This window comes from Dryas octopetala, chromosome 2 (genome assembly GCF_963921425.1).
Source record: "Dryas octopetala chromosome 2, drDryOcto1.1, whole genome shotgun sequence".
In the NCBI taxonomy this organism is placed as follows: Eukaryota; Viridiplantae; Streptophyta; class Magnoliopsida; order Rosales; family Rosaceae; genus Dryas; species Dryas octopetala.
Window position 1 is genome coordinate 13135501 of NC_141367.1, and position 17994 is coordinate 13153494.

The following is a 17994-nucleotide window of genomic DNA, read 5'->3' on the forward strand; positions in this document are numbered from 1 at the left end:
AACAAGCAAAACAAAGGTGTTACTAAAAACCAGGTCAAGTGACATCAGAGATTTTTTGCGGAGATGGGGATGGTGAGGGCAAACCCGACCCACCCCACCCCGTTGTCATCCCTAAATTTTCTAATGAACCAATACAAACGTGTTAGTTTTTTTGAAGAAATCCAAAAACAGATTGTGCTTGGTTTCATCCATATTTGAGCAATTATTAATGCAAATGTATTGCACATATAATTTAGTGGGTACGCCGTCCTCTATGGCTATGGGGCTGTTCTGCTCCATGATATTCATCACATTCCAAATAAACGGCAGGGTGTTAGATTTTCTTGTCAAAATGTTTGCGACAGAACAACAGTACACGAAAACGTATTGTCTTGTGGAAAGTTAGAAAAAGGGAGGTTGGACTATATTTGAGTACATTGCATTTACAATTTTACATGAATATCATATAGCTCAGCACAATTTGATGCTAGTCATATATACAATTTTGAGTGAATCATGCTTGTATATTTTATCTTTACAGTTAATAGTGAAGAAACAATGAAAGAAGAATATCAGAAATCAGAGTTCATAACTATAAGAAGGACAGAATAAATTTCTTCAAATCCTTTGCAACTTCTCTTCCCCAATGATCCACCTCGTCAACCAGCTTGGATCTTCGGCGAAGGATTTACAAGCGGTAGGGATGCTCACAAGATCACTGCCAATTTGAAAGTACTCCTTGAGAGCTGCTTCCATCTCTACTTCAACAGCAGCATCATCTACAATGTTAATTGTTCCCATGTGAAGAGCATCAGCATAGTGCTTCTCCCTCTCACGATCATCTTTGAAAGGCTCAATGCCAGGGCCCTGCATGTTAAACATTTCAAAAAGAATATTAAGGCAAATGGAAACGTACAGCATATGACCAAGAAAGTAAATCTTCACTTTTGTGTAATTGTCATCTTAAATTAGATGTTATACACCTATACATGACAAATAAGTGTAAATCTAAGCTCAATGGTGCAAGAGCATCAAAATATCAGCATAGCATCCAAGAAAGTAAAACTTTGATAGCGAAATCAGGGACACAAGTAGCTAACTTTTAATGGCATTTGTTAGTCTTTTCTTTTGTTTCCTTTTTTACCTACATTGAACAAATGCCATTGAGGCACACCCAGAATGCATAGTAAGTATACAGATTCATCCGTTATAACTGTTAAAACACATAGGAAAGAGGAGATCTTTTCTTGAAAATAAAAATATTAAATACAAAACCAGAAGCATGGAAAAACACAGAATGTCAAACAATATGTTTTGCAAGCTGAACAATAAAAAAGAAGCCCTTTTTTTGGTCAGACGAAGAATGTGAAGAAGAATAGAGAAGTATTTCATTATTTAAAAGCAATAATGCCGGATTCTAATATTTAAAAGCAATAACAGGCTTGTCCATTATTAGAACACGAAAATTATACTACCTGACATAACTCAGCATAGTGCTTATATATCTCACTGCTTTCATCTTGATCACCTAGCAGTGTCCCACCGTACCACCCATTGGCTTCATCAACTGATGTCGTTGATAGGTACCTAAGCACGAAAGCGGAGGAACAAATGATCAACCTCACACTCCATACGATACACCAGTGCATTTTAAACAAAAAGATGTATACTGTAATAGCACCTCCATCTCTACAATTATTGAAAAACAAATTTGAAATAAAGAAATGAAAATTAAATATGAAACATGAAGATTCACACATTTTTATGTGTATATGTACTTTTTTGGAAATGATTTATGCCAACAAGGTAGTAGCATAGAATTTCACATATAATTCTATAAATGCTAGATTTGTTAGTTTAATGATCCTAAAATAATTAAGATACTCGTTAAACAAATCAACGAAAATTCAAGAAGTTCAAGCTCACTATTTGAAAACATTTCAAGTTGTGTATTTGCCTGTGCACCCACATACACACTCCAGTCCAACCTATGCCAAGTAAATTATGATATGCCAAGTAAATTATGATTAAGTTGCACCTGAAGCTGGGCTCACAAGAAAAATATAATCAAGTTGGCCCTAAGTTGGGCCCGCAGGGCATACAATAGAGTCAAATCATTAATTCATAGTAAATCAAGCAGCTGAAATTCTCGGCCTGTGAAAATTGGACAGCTAGGCCAGTTAATGACCAGACAAAATGTAGGAGTTTCTTCTCCTATGTCAATGTAAGAGTTTCAGGTAATATACCTGAGGAAGATATCCTCCTCATTATCATTGCCACCAGAAGAAAGCCAATTTAAGTCACAAAAGCCTTCAACTCCTGTCTCATTACGGGAGCCTCCATTTATGATTTCATGTGAAGTAACTTTTAGTCCAGAGCCACTTTCTTCATACTTTCTCTGGCCAAAAAGCCAATTTGGGCTTTTCAACTGTATTTCACTGAAAAAGAAAATGCAAAGGTTCAGGGACTATATTAATTGCATTTGCCTTGGTTGCCAAGTGCACAGGATAATGTCCCTAAACAAACTAACCACTACAAATTCTGCATTGTATTCTCAGCCCACCAGAAAATAGTGGTCAAAAAGAGTAAATTCAGGGAAAAGAGCACAAGATGATGTCCCTAAACAAACTAACCACTACAAATTCTGCATTGTATTCTCAACCCACCAGAAAATAGTAAGTTCAAACAAGAGTAAATTTAGGGAAAAGAAAAAAGATCAGAAAAAAGATCAAACAAGAGCAAGGCTTTGTAAATAGTTAATAAAAATAGCCCATGACCAATACCATTTGAATACTCAATATTAACAAATATAACCCATATTACTCACAATATTCTCAACAAATATAATCCTTGTAAACAAATAAAATTCTTTTGTCAATTTAATAAATAATTCATATATTTATACATAAATTATGGAAGTATAGGTCACCAGCGTACATTGTTTTCGCTAACATGTCATACATTTAAAATGGAAATGCTATTTTATATCAATTACATGTCTAGTTTATACATTATTGATTGGTATAGCATCTTCTAAAGTTTCATCCAAAATTTCCATGTTTTAAAGCAAATTTTACTGATAATGACATTTCCATAAACCCGAAAAAAAGAGATATTTATACTGTTATATGATATTTTCATTAGTTTCAATCATTTTACAACTACCATTTTGTATCTTTCACCAATATTTCTACTGCTAAAGTCAAAGTGGTAGCTATGAACTATTGAAACTTGCAGTCAACCTATGAGAATTAATTTTAAAAAAACCCAAAAGGAAGTCGAGTATATTGCTATGACAGCATACCAAAGAGCAACCATCAAAACAGCAAATGAAGAGCACAGAAGTGCGTGCGCTAGTGCTCGCAAGCATACGTTAGAACCAAAGAGAGAGAGATGAATAATAAAAAATCACACATAGGATGAAAATTTGTGGGGTAAGAACTGCTTGGGTTGAGAAATAATTACGCTGCATCAGGTGCCACACTAGAATTTGCAGTAACACCTCCTGGTCTTTGGTCTGGCTCACTGCAAAGTCTTACATTCTTTATTGAACTACAGGTCTTTTCAATCAATTTATCAAAGGATGTCAACTTCATCCTTAAAAAGTCTTCTCTGCAAGCTGGAACAGGGGCAAGAGTGTTTCCCAATCCTCCCGAGTGCACAGCATTATCATGTGAACTACAAAGTTGAAATCAAGTATCTTATTGTCAAAAAGGGATTATTAAATTGATACATTAAGTAATTGTAAACGTACAAGGTGCATCTATGGATGTGTATCACATGTGCAAAGGATGCAAATTAACTCTAAATCCAACTAGGAAACAAAGAAATAGAAATGCTAAATCTTGGAAAGCCTAGTAGATGCTCCTGCATCACATGCGCAAAGGATTTAAGTCTAGATCATATAAAAGAAACATAGAGATTTTACCATGTGTCAAGGAAAAGGTCATCAAACCCGGATACATGAAGATAATAATCAGAATCCAGCTCCCAGAGAGCAGGCTTCCCTTCCTGAGGTTTAAAGTAACCCAAAAATCTGGTGAAACCACAAAAAGATTAAAGTTTTAGAAGAATTTTTAAGCCAAAAGACAGTATGACAATGTGCAATATAGTATTGTATGGTACATTGCAATACAATAAAATTTAGTGAAACATAATATGATATAGTATAATATAGCAATGTTTTCAATACAATATAATACAATGCAATACAACATAATATAGTATGAATAAAGTTAAAGGAATAATGTATTATAATCTCAGCAACACAATGAGATTCCATATATTCTAATCTCAGCAACACAATGAGCTTTATCTGCTAGGTAAGAGAAGATCATATGTTAAAAATATAAATATAAATTCGCTAGAAACTATGGGAGAGGAACAAGTACAAATTTATGGCATCTTGCTTTTCACCGTCAGTGTAAGCATTGCTGTAGTATCGTTTAATAGACTTCAGAAACTCTCTCGATTGCGTTGTGGCTTTCCACTTTCCCTGTCTCTCAGGAAATACCTGGCATTCATGACAAAAAAAAAAACAATGGTTTCAGGAAGTAAAAAACAAAAAAAAAAAAGTCTCTCTTCACAAAGAAAGAGAGAGACAGAGAGACAGAGAGTATCTAAAATAAGTAACCAATCCTAAACCATTAGACCCAAGCTTAAAACACTTTAATGGTCAAGATTAAAACATTCTCCCTTTTAAGTGTTCTAATCAGTAAATTGTAGCAAAAGTTCCTCAACTATTGCCTGATTACCACACTTTAGTCCCTCATTTTTGAATTATATAGTCCTCCACTTTGATCAGCATCTCACTTTCATCCTTATCATCAATTCTGTTTTATTTTCAGTCTATTTTAGGGGTATAATAGGCAACCAACTTTTTCCTTTATTTTGTCTCTCTATTCTCTTCTTCACTCTCTTTTGTCTCTAGACAACGAAACCAAAGTCTCCACTTTGCAACCTTTGATTCCACAATCAGCCATCTCAATTTTTTTTTTAATGAGAAACAGACTTCCATTAAATGATAACAATGGAGTACAGCCGTACAGGAAGGTACAATACGGTAAACAAGATATCCACCTATCCTAAAAGACCCAAGAAAAAAAGGCTCAAAGATATTATAAAAGCCAACAAACATAGTACAAAAGTGTAGCAAAGTCAGCAAGAACCAAGCCCTAAGACACAACCCAATTTTTTTCCCACCTTCAAATACATCAATTAAGAAGGTTGTCAAACTTGCCCACTGAAATCTTTTTGCATTCTCTATGCGCCTAGGCTTAGAAAGACCTATTTGTAGTCTTCAGTCAGAACCAATTGAACAAACCAAGAAAGAAAAAAAAAAAAAAAAAAAAAAAACAACTCCAGCTTGAGTTTCTCATATCAGATGGGTTTGGTCGTAAATGGGTTCTTTTTGTTGTGAAAGTGGCTCGTCAGAAGTTCTAGAAGGTTTGGCCGACTGGTCGGAGCTCTGGCTGACCGGTCGCCCGAGATCAGTGAGGAAGGGAGTCGAGTTTTTTGGGGCAGATTTTGGGTTTCCTAGAAGGGTACGGTTTTGGAAGACAAAGAAGACTTGCGCAAGACTTTCCTAGTGTGGGAAGGAGTTCTAAAGGGTTTTCCTTGTGTACAAGGGAATAGACTTAGCTAATAGGTGAATTACCTAATTCTATTAGGTTTAGGAATCCATATTGTAAGTGGTAAGCCTATGCTCTATAAATAGGCCACTACAAGTCTCATAGAATATAGAATAGCTAGAGACTTCAAGGGAAGAAACTCAAAGGGAGACTCGGGTTAGAGACTCAAGGGTGAGTGACTTCAAGGGAGGGGTTTTTCAAGAGGGAAAAACACAAGAGGGCTATTTGTGCAAGAGAGAAGAGAGCGGTTGTGAGTTGGGTAGTCTAGGGTTTCAATAAGCTCTTGTAATCTTATTTTATACATAGTGCAGCTGTGATTCTCTAAGGATCACACAGGGACGTAGGCAAAGTTCGCCGAACCTCGAGAACAAATCTTGGTGTTCTTATTGCTTTATTGTTGCTGTTATTGTGTGTGTTTGCTAATTGTCTAATCCTAGAATACATCAAAGAAAAAGGTCATAGGGAAGGGTGTTAATTCACTACACTTTTCAATAATGGACAAAGAAGTTTTTGTCAATCAAAATGGGTTTCTTTCCCCTGTTCTCTCTCTCTATTTGTTTGGTGTTTCAAAAATAGTAAAAATTAAAGATGGTATGGGGAGATCGGGTGTAAGAATTGAGCCAGATAGTTGTAGGTCTTGTGAAAGATGGAAAGGGAGTTGGGGTTTCCTTGTTTTGCAGTCATGGCCCCTGTTTTGTAAAGAGAAGAAAGTGAAATAAGGGGATGGGGAAGATGATGGGGAAGAGGAAAAGAAAAGGTAGAGATTTTTGTTTTTTAATATTTTTAATTTTTCTTCTTCAATTAATAATTAGGAAGCCAAATTCTCATTTGCCCCTAAAAAGTAGTAAAATAGAGAAAACGAAACAGAATTGATGGTAAGGACGAAAGTGAGACAAGGTCAAAGTAGGACTACAAAATTCAAAAGTCGACTTGAGAGACTAAAGTGGGAACCGGGAAATAGTTGAACGACTATTGCTACGATTAACCCGTGTTTTAATCCTAACTGTGGAAAGATATTTAAAAGCTCAATATTGTTTACTTATCTATAGTCTATGCACACACACCCACACAAGTGGTCTGATAAGGACTTAACTTGAATATAATATTGTTGGGGCCCACCCCCCAATGAGCGCAATGAGGTCACATGATCCAAAACATCTATTTTTTAGGTATCCCATTCAATGATCATGCTTGGAAAAAAAACAAAAAATCAGCATATCGAAAATTATTTAACCATTTGATTCATCATGGTATTTGAATATATATCTGCAACGCTATCTTTGTCTATTTATTTGACCACACTTAGGTGACAAAATGATTTCTAATCTGTCTTTGCAACAATTATTCTTTAAGAAGCCTTAAAAGCAATTCAGATAATGGGGAAACATTACGGGTTGACCCAAAAATCACACATGATAAAGAAATAAAAAATAAAACTAGTCACACACACACACACACATGAATATAAGTTGTTAGATCAGATCTGAATGGCAGATAAGCATCTCACCAACTTACAACCAATTATCTTAACCATCCATATTTATCTAACAATTTAAAAGCCCTTATGCGAAGTCCTCAAATTAGGTCATCAAAAAAATTTCGCATGTGGGCCCAACCCCCAATGAAATCCAATGATCTGAATGTCCATTTGTTAGGTCGCCACTCAAGCATCATCCTTACAAAAAATCAACTAAATTAGAAACCATTTAATCATCTAACTATGACCAAATAAATAGAAGAACACAGTGTTTCAAATTAAATGGTCAAATGAGTTCCTAAAGGATTCCTGTATAGAATCCCATCCGGACCAGGTGTGGATGACCTGGATGTGGATGCCAGAATCCCTAGATCTACGACACCCCGGACATGAAAATATGTATATTCTAACCCCTAAAGAAAAATGAAAAATATAAACAAGGAACTTCAATCTAGGTGGGAAAGAACATACAGTGTTGTGAGCTGCAGAGCCACCATACTGCTGGGCAAGAGCATCCCCCATACTCTGGTACATGTCCATGAGAGCTGCAGCAATAGTACTATCAGGATCCACTTTAGGCCTGTTCGTCAAACCAATGGCATGAAGTTGGCGGCCTAAAGCTGCAAGGCCATAAGCATACTGGGCAACATTTGTACGATCCAAGCAATCAATGCAGTTTGTGCGCAAAACACCACTTTGAAAATGTGGAGGTTCACCACCAGAATTATCATTCTTCTGTTGACTAGGATCAGTCTCCTTGTCTCGAGTGACAGAAGAATTTAGAGTTTCATTACTGCTTCCAAACCTTGGAAGGTCCCCAGAGTTTGCTCTCAGATCTCTAAGAGTAGCTTCCCTGGAAAATTGGAAAAGCAGATATAAAAGAAACACCACTTAACAGTCTTATACCAGGGGAAATTTGTAGTTATTAAAATTACTCATTTCAAAATAATTCTTATATGTGCTACAGTGTAGAAAAAAAAACACCAGTATCTAGCCTTGTTTTTGGTGCCTTACAAGCCTTCAGGTTTACTTTGCTAGAAACACTGGGATATCATCATCATTAAGACACTGACCACTATTTTGTTTTTTCTTTTTAAGAAGAAACACATTCTAATAAACAGTCCACAAACGCCATGAAAACTGAAAAAAGGAACTATGTGGTTCATAACACAGCTGCATAATGCTGTCATATCCACTAGTCCTATTACAATTTTTAGCCTACAATTTCTTACTATCAGCAGTTATTTGATAAATATTTTAATGAATAATTTTACAATTACTACATGATAATTTATTAATTACATAACAATGATGATAGAATTATTTTTTTAAATGATGATTTAATCAATTAAAGATAAGTTTATAGTGTAATGTTATGAATATATATATATATATATCTCTCTCTCTCCCATTTAATGGTAAATAAGGGATCCCATGTAGATCCACTCCGCATTGTAGGTCGATGATCATAGCTGTTTTTCTTCTAAGTCTCTATTCAAGGATCATCCCTACCAAAAATTAGACAAATCGGAAACCGTTTAACCATTTGATTAAATAGCCGTCATTTCAAGTGTTTACCAAAATCAATATGTTTGTCTACTCATTCAATCACAATTAGATGTCTAAATTGTTATAATTTTGATTGCAGGGATGACCCTTAAATAGAGACAGAGAATAGACAGCTCTGATCATCGAACTACAATACGGAGTGAGTCCCACAATGGATCCCTTATTTACCCTTGAATGGTATCATCCAATTTAATCTTTCAGTCAGAAAAAGTTTGTACCACAAACTCATCAAACCCACTGGAAAATGTAAGAATAGGCTGTGAATACTCGCCGCAGCACCTTTGCACATCGTGCCCTACTGTGGGGATAAATATAAGCATGGCTAGTACCAGTGCACCAGTGCAGAATTTATGTCAAGGTTTCCTTTGAACAATCGGTAGGATAAGGTGCACATTCCCGGCATCTTCAGGTTAGGTGGCAGGTGTACCAAAAACTATTTTGTTGCATTTTTTTTACTCTCTCTCTCTCTCTCTCTCTCTCTCTCTCTCTCTCTCTCTCTCTCTCTCTCTCTCTCTCTCTCTCTCTCTCTCTCTCTCTCTCTTCTCCATTTATTCTTGCAATTGAATATTTTGTTGCAGCGAACATCACCAACATACAACCCAGGAACAGGAAAAGTGAAGCGCTGCCTGAATTGTAAGCATCCATTTTTCATAATCGTTGTTTATGTTTTACATCGTCAGATCCTAAAACAAGTGTTGAAAATTTTTCCTTTTAAAAAACAAATGACATGTGATCCATATCTATGATCACTTCAAGAATATTTAGCTACCCAAAAACTAAGAAAGAAGCTAAGATAAAAATTGCCTTACCTTCCGGTGCTTGTTCGACTTATTTGATTGAGCCTCCGTTTAACAACGCTAGGTTTGCCACTGTAGTAAAAACCAGTCAAATCAAGTGCTTCACTTGCCACAGCACCCAAAACTGCTAAAACATTGGCAGACTTGCTTCGGAAAATAGAAAAGATAGAGAACAGTTAGATTGAAGAAAACAAATGCACGAGTGCACATATACCTGTATATAAATATTGACATGTAAATAGAATTATTTGCGAGAAAACAAGGTGCGAACAAAATGATGCATACATATATACATGATATGTGTGTGTGTGTGCGCGCATGATGTGTGCACACGTTTCCACTACACCAGAAAAAGGAAAAAGGGAAAAGAAAAGGAAAACGCACATGGTTACCTTTTTGCAAACTTGTGAAAGTCCCAGTGGATAAACTTAAGATGATTTTCTTCTGAAAAAATTTGGTTCAAATACCCAACCGCACTTGCAAACTCACGCCTCAGCATCATTTCTCGAGGCCGTTTTTCAACAGTCTACATTACAATTGAATGAGATACATGAAATGAAAAATATCAAGAAAAATAAAAACACAAAACTACATGATGGGCAATTGAATAAATACACCTTAAGTAAATCTTAAGGCTAAGAAAATATGAGTCTTCATGTATGAACTAATGTATGTATATATGCATCATGAGTAGGTTATAAAAGCTCAAATATTGCTTAATAAAAGAATTTCAAACCAGAAAGGTCTTTACCAATTAACAGATCTTTGTAACAGAAACTACCCTCAGAGTGAGAGTGAGAAAGAGAGAGAGAGAGAGAGAGAGAGAGAGAGAGAGAGAGAGAGAGTAAAAAAAATGTACATGCACTGTATATCAGAAGCATAGGAGAAATTTTCAGCTTAACTTGAATATTGGACAGATGTGATGAGCAAGAGATGCATTTTAATTTTCAACAACACTGAACCATGAAAACATACCATGCTAATCTAAGCCCCAAAGAGGTATTGGGGTCACAACTCACTCCACAACCCCACTCGCCAGCCAACAAAAGTAAAATACATAGCTCTGACAAGTCAAATGCTGTAAATCCACAAATTTATTGAATACAGAATCCATTGAGGTGATAGCTATCATATAGCCAATTAGCCCCTGTAAATTAGATGCACATTCAACTAATCAACTAAATCCAGCCTATATCAACGACACTCCCCCTCAAACTGGAGAGTAGATATCGACAACTCTAGCTTGCCGCAAATAGAATCAAAAACATGTTCAAGAGTTTTTCGAAAAACTAGGACAATGAAATCTGAGCGAGACAATAACCAAGACAAGATTGGAGATGAGATTCGAGCAAGACAAGATCCAAGCAAGACGAGAATATTTAATGATATCTATGGCATAGTAATGAGAGATAAGTTGTCCAGAGTAGGGTAAGGGTAGCAACAGATTTAGGTCTTAGGACCCTATTACTCTGATTCCAGGTTGAAAATAAAATTTAGGAAAATAAGAGGATAATCATTGTATTGCATTACTTATCAATAGAATACATTGGTTTTAATGAAGGACAGCAAGACATAAATGTGCTCTGAAGATTAGCCTAGAATAAAGCTAACCATACAAGAATTCAGCTAACCCGGAAATAAGACTCAAATTAAGTTAATTATACAATTAGATCTTAATTTAAGCACAGACTAACTTTAGGCTAAATGCCTAATAATCATCCAATAAATTCAATGACTAATAACCAATTATCAGATTATATCAACAACATGTTCTTACTGCAAGCAGCTGTTAAGAAGGTATTAAAAATAAACCTTAATCAAATTAAGCACGATAATTGGGTTGCCATATCTCTTTGCCACGTCTTCAAAATGTAATTTGGTAGCCTGATATGTAGGGTCATATCTCTGTACTGAAGTAAAAAAAGAAAGCATGCAACAAAAGATTAATTTAAATGAAGCCAGACATCAAATGGTGTGTGCGAAATTTAACTATGATTTTGCAACCATGAAATCAAAATGCATTGCAAAATGTTCTTACAGATTATATCAGGTTTAGGACTAAATCTTGAAGCTTCTTGTGACCAGAAGAGGGGAATTGAGCCACGCATCTGGACAACAGAACTCATTTTTCCTTTACACGACCCAACTTCTTCATCAAGGATAATCTGCTCTGTCTCAACATCATTTGCAACTCTTCCCCTATCATTCACTCCCCTTTTCAAGTAACTGCAACCCAATCAAAACTCTTGTTAAAACATTGACATGCTATAGCTAGACTAATTTCTGGATAAAACATCTAAAGTTCAGTACAATATTAAGAATTTTTGGTCTCTCAAAACATTACTAAAATTGATACTGGTGAAATATAAAGAGACAACTGAGTCCAAGAAAACAATATATATATATATATGCGTGTGTGTGTGTGTGTGTGTATAAAAATACAACAATAAGAATTAAAAATATTCCTGGTCTGCAGCAGCTGCTATCTGGGCAGCTAGTGTAACCATGTACTAAGGTTTTTATGTCCACTCCGCTTGCTTCTTAAAATTTCTTTATTTTTTATTTTTAAAATTGAATAATAGTTTGATACAATGGAAGGCACTTGACTAGTTCTACAAATTCCTCTAATCTTTAGTGCAATATATAAACTATACAAACAGACAAAAGAATACCAGATGTACTTCTCAACATGTACTAGGGTCTTTTATTTGTCCACTTAACTTGCTTCTTAAAATTTCTCTATTTTTTTTTTTTTTCAATCAAATAAACAGTTTGATGGAAATGAAGGCACCTGACTAGTTCTACAAATTCCTCTAATCTATAGTTCAATGTATGAAATATAGAAACAGATAAAGTATACCATACGTACTCCTCAAACCTCTTTATACCCCATGGGATATGTCTTTCCAGCAGCAGCCTGTGGAAAGACATATCCTAGGGGTATACTTCTTTTTGGGTGGGAGAAAACTCTGAAAATTTCTGTTTCTCTGAAAATTCTGTTTCCCAGGCTTTATAACCTGTGCAGGTTTCATAACAGAGTTATCTCTAGTATTGTTGACTCTTCTACTGTGTTGAGGAATTGGAATTTTGGACTTAGGAGGAATTTGAGGCAGGATGAGGTGGCGGAACTCTCTTCTTTGTTGTCTTTACTTGAAAATGTTTATGTGTATTCATCCAGGAATAGTTCAAGAAAATGGAACCGAAAACCCACATGGACTTTCTCCAGCATATTGTATTGCTGCTTTCTAAATAATTCAGGTGTGGAGTCCTCTTTTCAACCGTATGGTTTATTTTGGGAAGCTAGAGTTCCCTCCAAGGTAAAGATTATATCATGGTTAGTGGCTCATAGTAAGGTGAATACTTGTTACATGGTCCAAAGGAACCAAGTACTTGCTTATCCTCCCAGTGGTGTATTTTGTGCCAGAAGAATTTTGGAATCGTTTAATAAATATCATACCGGAAAGACCACAAACCTTCCGAAGAACCCTTCATTATAATGAGAAAGTATTAGATAACTGAACTAAAATAAAAATCTTAAAAACTCTTTTGACCCAGGTCCACTAGTATAAGCTCAAGCCACTAAAAGCCCGCACCAAAAGAGTACGAACCAAGTACAAAAAGATTTCAATACTTTGAAAAAAATCATTGCTTGTGTTTTTACATGCCATATAGACTGCTTTGTAAATAAATAGAAGAAATGAAGAAGGTGTGATAATCAAACCTAGGACATACCGTGTCCCTGCAAAATGTCGAGAGCGTCTAGACACCAGAGAAACACTGAAGTCCCGCCCAAAGATTGATAGCCTAGTCTGCCATCATCAAGTAAAATAAACTTGATTTAAATATTGAGAATCTCTTCTACTTGATCAGATTTAATCACAAAACAATAAAATCAAGCAACAATATATGTTTAGGGAAAAAAATACAGAAAAACAAAGATAAATAACAAAACTTTGGAAGGCAGTGACAGAGACATGTTCCAGCAAGAAGTGGGCACTAAAAATAGAAAGATGAATCTTGACTCTTTGAAATCAAGAATTTAAAGACATAATTACAGTTAAAGTGAAAAGATTTGGTATACCTAGTTATTCAGACTAAACACAAAACAAAAGTAATTGAAACAGTAAATTAAAAAGAATATTAATATGAATCCTTGCAGTAAGCCCAAGTGATGAGGGAGGGTGGGAAATGGGTTCAAAACTTAGAATTATGATAAGTCAAGTGTTTGATCCCTTCCAATGAAACCAAAAAAAAAAAAGGAAGACAAAGAAAACTAATATGTGAAGTCACACGCTAAAAATACAACATATTCTACAGAGTATGTTATTTTGCAAAAACTGCATTTTTTTTTTTTATAAGAAACAACTTTCATTAATTAAAGATGAAAGGTACAAGCAGAGGACAGGGAGTCCGCTGATCACAAGTCTAAACCTGAGAGAAGAAAATAGACAAACTACACAAGAACTGAAACTAAGCAACACCAAAAAGAACAGAACCACATTAAATAGTTATTTTGCAAAAACTGCATCTTATTCCATGTAAAATATTGTACAAAATATCACAAAGAACAGAACCACATGAAATAGTATTACTAACATATACATGAGCTTTATAATTAACAAAACTTCCTTTTTTGATTGGAAACAAAATATTATTTCAAGTACAAACTTTGTGACAAGTTGTCCACCAAAAATAGTAACACAATGAAATCTAGGCTACAAAACATTACAATTTCTTCCTTCAAACAGGACCTTAAACCTCAATTTATTCCTTCAAATGGGAGAGGAGATCCTATCAAGGCAAAGATACTTAATCGATTGAAAGGGTAAAAAGAAATTAAATTGTTCGGTCAACCAAAAACCACATTAGTGGAGATTCATTGATCATTGATTAAATTGAAGAGAGAAGATAGACTTTTTGGGAATTTAATTTTAATAAGAAACGAATTAGTTTTTGGGTATGATCAGTGTTATAGAAATCAGTGGCAGGATGATTTTATTGGAAAATACAACAGTAGCAAAGATTCTGTGATCATTGTTAACTGGGTCAGAGAAGCACACAAGGGAAGTTCAAGGTGGAGATCATAGTAAAGGACAGATTACCAGAAGGATGAAGCTGTTAACTATGGCTTCAGCTTTTTTGTGAATACTTATGTACATGATAAATAATGCATATATGATAAATCGTATATCCAAATTCGACCGATAACAAGTGTAGATTACATCTAGAACCATGTCTATGGATATATCTATCTTCCCCTGAACCAGATAACAACATTACCACACACACACACACACATAGAGGGAAAGGGAGGGACAAAGGGAGGAAGATGGGGGGAAAAGGAGGGGGGGGGGGGGGGGGGGGAGGTAGAGAGAGAGAGAGTTGCATACCTGCTTAAAATGCCCATGCACTAATGCTATTGTCCAGATTGTGTTATTGCACCTTGATCGAATTGCTTGTGTTAGATAGGCATTCCATACGAATATATTATCATATGGCATCCCTTCTTCGCCCATTGATAACACATTTTTTTGCAAACTTTGCATTATAGGATAAGTATAACTAAAGAAAAAATCTTTGGTCAAATCAACACTGGATAGAAGCTTTTTGTACCTGCAGGTAAGGGATAAAAATATAACTAAATTTTTTTTTTTTTTTTTGGATAAGTGACATACTTTTATTAATAGAAAACAAAAAGTACATCATAGTGGACAAGCTATCCACTATGGCAGAAACCAAATTACTTACAGTAACGAACAACTAAACAGAACAGATATATAAGTAAAAGTAATATCAAAATGCAATAGAAATTGAATTAGCGAGCGTATTAGCTGGTTGGCATGAAGGTCAGAAAAAATGAAGCCTGCAGAGTCCCATTAACATGTACTTATTCCTAAATATGAAACCTTCTATTGATTACATAATGGAGGGAAAATTCTATTAAGCCAACCCATAACTGGGATATGAATTTTAAAAAATAAAATAAAATGATTCTATCCATCTTCCATGCCCCAAAATTCAATGCAGTCTTAGAGATTATGACAATTTTTCACCATTTGCTTTATGACATCTTAAAGCATTTACATCCACCATCCTCAATATCTTAAGATATTGGAGGTCAAGTCCCCCCCAGCCCTCCCACCAAGCCAACTGACCTTCATGTAGTCCCTATGAAAATTATAAATGGAACCATTACTAGATTCATTTTGTGAAGACTATATGTGTGAAATCATCAGTTGCTGTGTCTAGCTAAGAGAAATAGGTAAGCTCCCAAAGCAAAGTTCCGCTCCTCTGATTGGACATAGAAAATCTAAACCAGGGTTTCTTTCTTATCATGTGCTGAGGAAGACTAGTGTAATGTGGTTAGTTGTTCCATTGGTAGTGGCTCAAGCAACCCATGAATTCTCAAGGGAAATCGATTATCTTGTTAGTTGTTACACTGTTGGGGTAACCTCACCCTGTGTCCCTCAGTCAAAAACACTATCCATTTCATACAAAACAGGTTTTAGTCTGAAAGCTTCTATTTCTATGTTATTCGTTTCTTCTCTGTTTTGGCCTTTTGTTTGTAGGATATTCTTTATTAGCTGGTCTCTGCTTCTCATGTTGCTCAGAGATGTGTCTACTATCCCTGAACATATATATTAGGTCCATCACGCATACATCTATATTATAAAAAATTATTCCTTAATCTCAACATATACACACTCTTTGCACTGGGGTATCGTCTGGGAGGTGTATATATGAGAATTTTACACCTCTTACAGCCCTAGAACAACGACCAAGGCTGGAAGTAGGCAAGTTGCCATCAGTTGCATTGAAAAGTATAGAAAAGTTTTTAACCAAATTCTCATATTTACAACTTAAGAAAAAGTGTTGAAAAGTCTAATTACCATACTCAAGAAACTGGTCATAACTACAAGCCTGCTGTCTAATTATCATATAACATTAAATAAACCAGTGACCATAGATCTGAACAAAGCAATTACGAACTGAATACACCTATGATACATTTTTGCTACCATTTAAAAATCCACGGAACACAAAAACCTGAAATTATATAAATATATACACAAGGGAAGAAATTACCGCAGCTCGGTCTTAGAATGCGCGATATCAGTTTGAATCGAGACGTGCGGAATAGTAATCAACTGGCTCTCATCTATACTATAAATTGCATGACCACATATACTTCCTATTTGCCGACGCTTGGTGACCAAAATCAAGTAATATGATTCAAGAAACTTAATGCAACCTAGAAAACACCAAACAAGTATTAATTTGTAGTTCTAAAATAGCCAATTAAGCAAGGTAAGGACTAAAGAGGTCTAAGACACTGACCGGCGATCCCATAAACCTTAGCGACAAAGGTAAGGCCTCCGGTGGCGCGATTGCCCTCCGAAATTCGCTGAAGCAGATTCTTGATCTCTTGGGGCGAGTAGACGACAGGGTCTTCGCTAATGTTCAGATCATCGGGCTCCGAGCGGTCGATCTTTAACACCCGGTAGAACCTCTTGTTCCGGTCACTCCCGATCAAGTAAAACCGCTGTTATGCAAGTTATGAGCAATTGCAAAATCGTCAATCTGAGAATGATGAAGAATTGGAATCCCTAGAATTTGGGCGGGGTGGGTACCTGTCTGGTTTCGTAGAGCCTGAATTTCTCAAGGGAGTAGGAGTTGGGGTCGATGTCGGGGTCATTAAAGGGGTGAACTTTGGCGTTGGGCTTCGAATTCCCAGGCTTTGCCATTGCTGCACTGTGAATTGAATTGAAGCTTCTTTCAGACTTTGACAGGAAGAGGAAGAGAATTCGAGCAAACGAAACTGTCAGTTATAATAAATTAGTGTTCAAAATATCGGCCGAGATCAGAGACTAGTCGATATCGATAAACGGGTGAAGATTAGCTCCGATATTTCGCCCAAATTCGACAGAAAATATGGGAAATCTCCGGCATTGTATTGAAAAAAATTATTTTATATAACCAATACACTGATACGTAATGTCATGTAAAAATTATTTTATGTGTTATAATATAAGTTAATATTATTAATATTATATCCTACTAATATAAACACATATATTATTAAATTAGTTATACCACATAACGACATATTGGTTATATTTTATAATTTTTCCCATATTCATTGAGTTTCTCCTCATTTTAAGGTTTTGATTAATTTATTAATAGTGTTGAGCTTATAAATAGATTTTTTATTAGTGAGTTTGGGCTTCTACTACAAATATTGAGTTTAAAACTAAGAAATAAAATTTCGATTTCAATAAAATTTTATATGGAAATTTTGACGAAAATTTTTGTAGAAATTTTGATTAAAATTTTTATTTCGACAAAATTAGACAAAAACGACGAATATTATTATCAAAATACGAAAATTTTGAATGAAATTTGACCATATGTTTATTTAACATATTATCTACTATATTAATAAAAAAATATTGAAGAAACTAAATTATATAGTAGATTTCATATGAATATGTGATATAAGGTGAATATAATATGCACTAAAGGTAAATACTGTTAGATAAAA

The 17994-nt window shown here is 35.2% G+C and overlaps 1 protein-coding gene across 1 annotated transcript; it reads right to left on the reverse strand.

Annotated features, from left to right (window-relative positions):
• Positions 1-416: 416 nt before the first annotated feature.
• Positions 417-17341, reverse strand: ATSAC1 (Phosphoinositide phosphatase family protein). Its single transcript, XM_086231834.1, has 16 exons — positions 17084-17341; positions 16791-16995; positions 16539-16704; positions 14843-15065; positions 13185-13261; positions 11491-11678; positions 11265-11362; positions 9845-9978; positions 9465-9599; positions 7558-7939; positions 4371-4492; positions 3908-4015; positions 3445-3657; positions 2226-2417; positions 1455-1566; positions 417-846 (listed from the first exon to the last, which is right to left on the reverse strand). The coding sequence occupies exons 1-16, from the start codon at positions 17195-17197 to the stop codon at positions 598-600; spliced, it is 2718 nt and encodes a 905-aa protein (XP_086087960.1). The 5' UTR covers positions 17198-17341; the 3' UTR covers positions 417-597.
• Between the last annotated feature and the right edge of the window lie 653 nt (positions 17342-17994).

Coding starts and splice junctions, on each gene's coding strand:
- ATSAC1 (XM_086231834.1), bottom strand. CDS start 17,197: ATGGCAAAGCCTGGGAATTCGAAGCCCAACGCCAAAGTTCACCCCTTT. Junction 16,705..16,790: donor TAAGGTTTATGGGATCGCCG/GTCAGTGTCTTA, acceptor GGTGTTTTCTAG/GTTGCATTAAGTTTCTTGAA. Junction 1,567..2,225: donor GAGGAGGATATCTTCCTCAG/GTATATTACCTG, acceptor TTTCGTGCTTAG/GTACCTATCAACGACATCAG.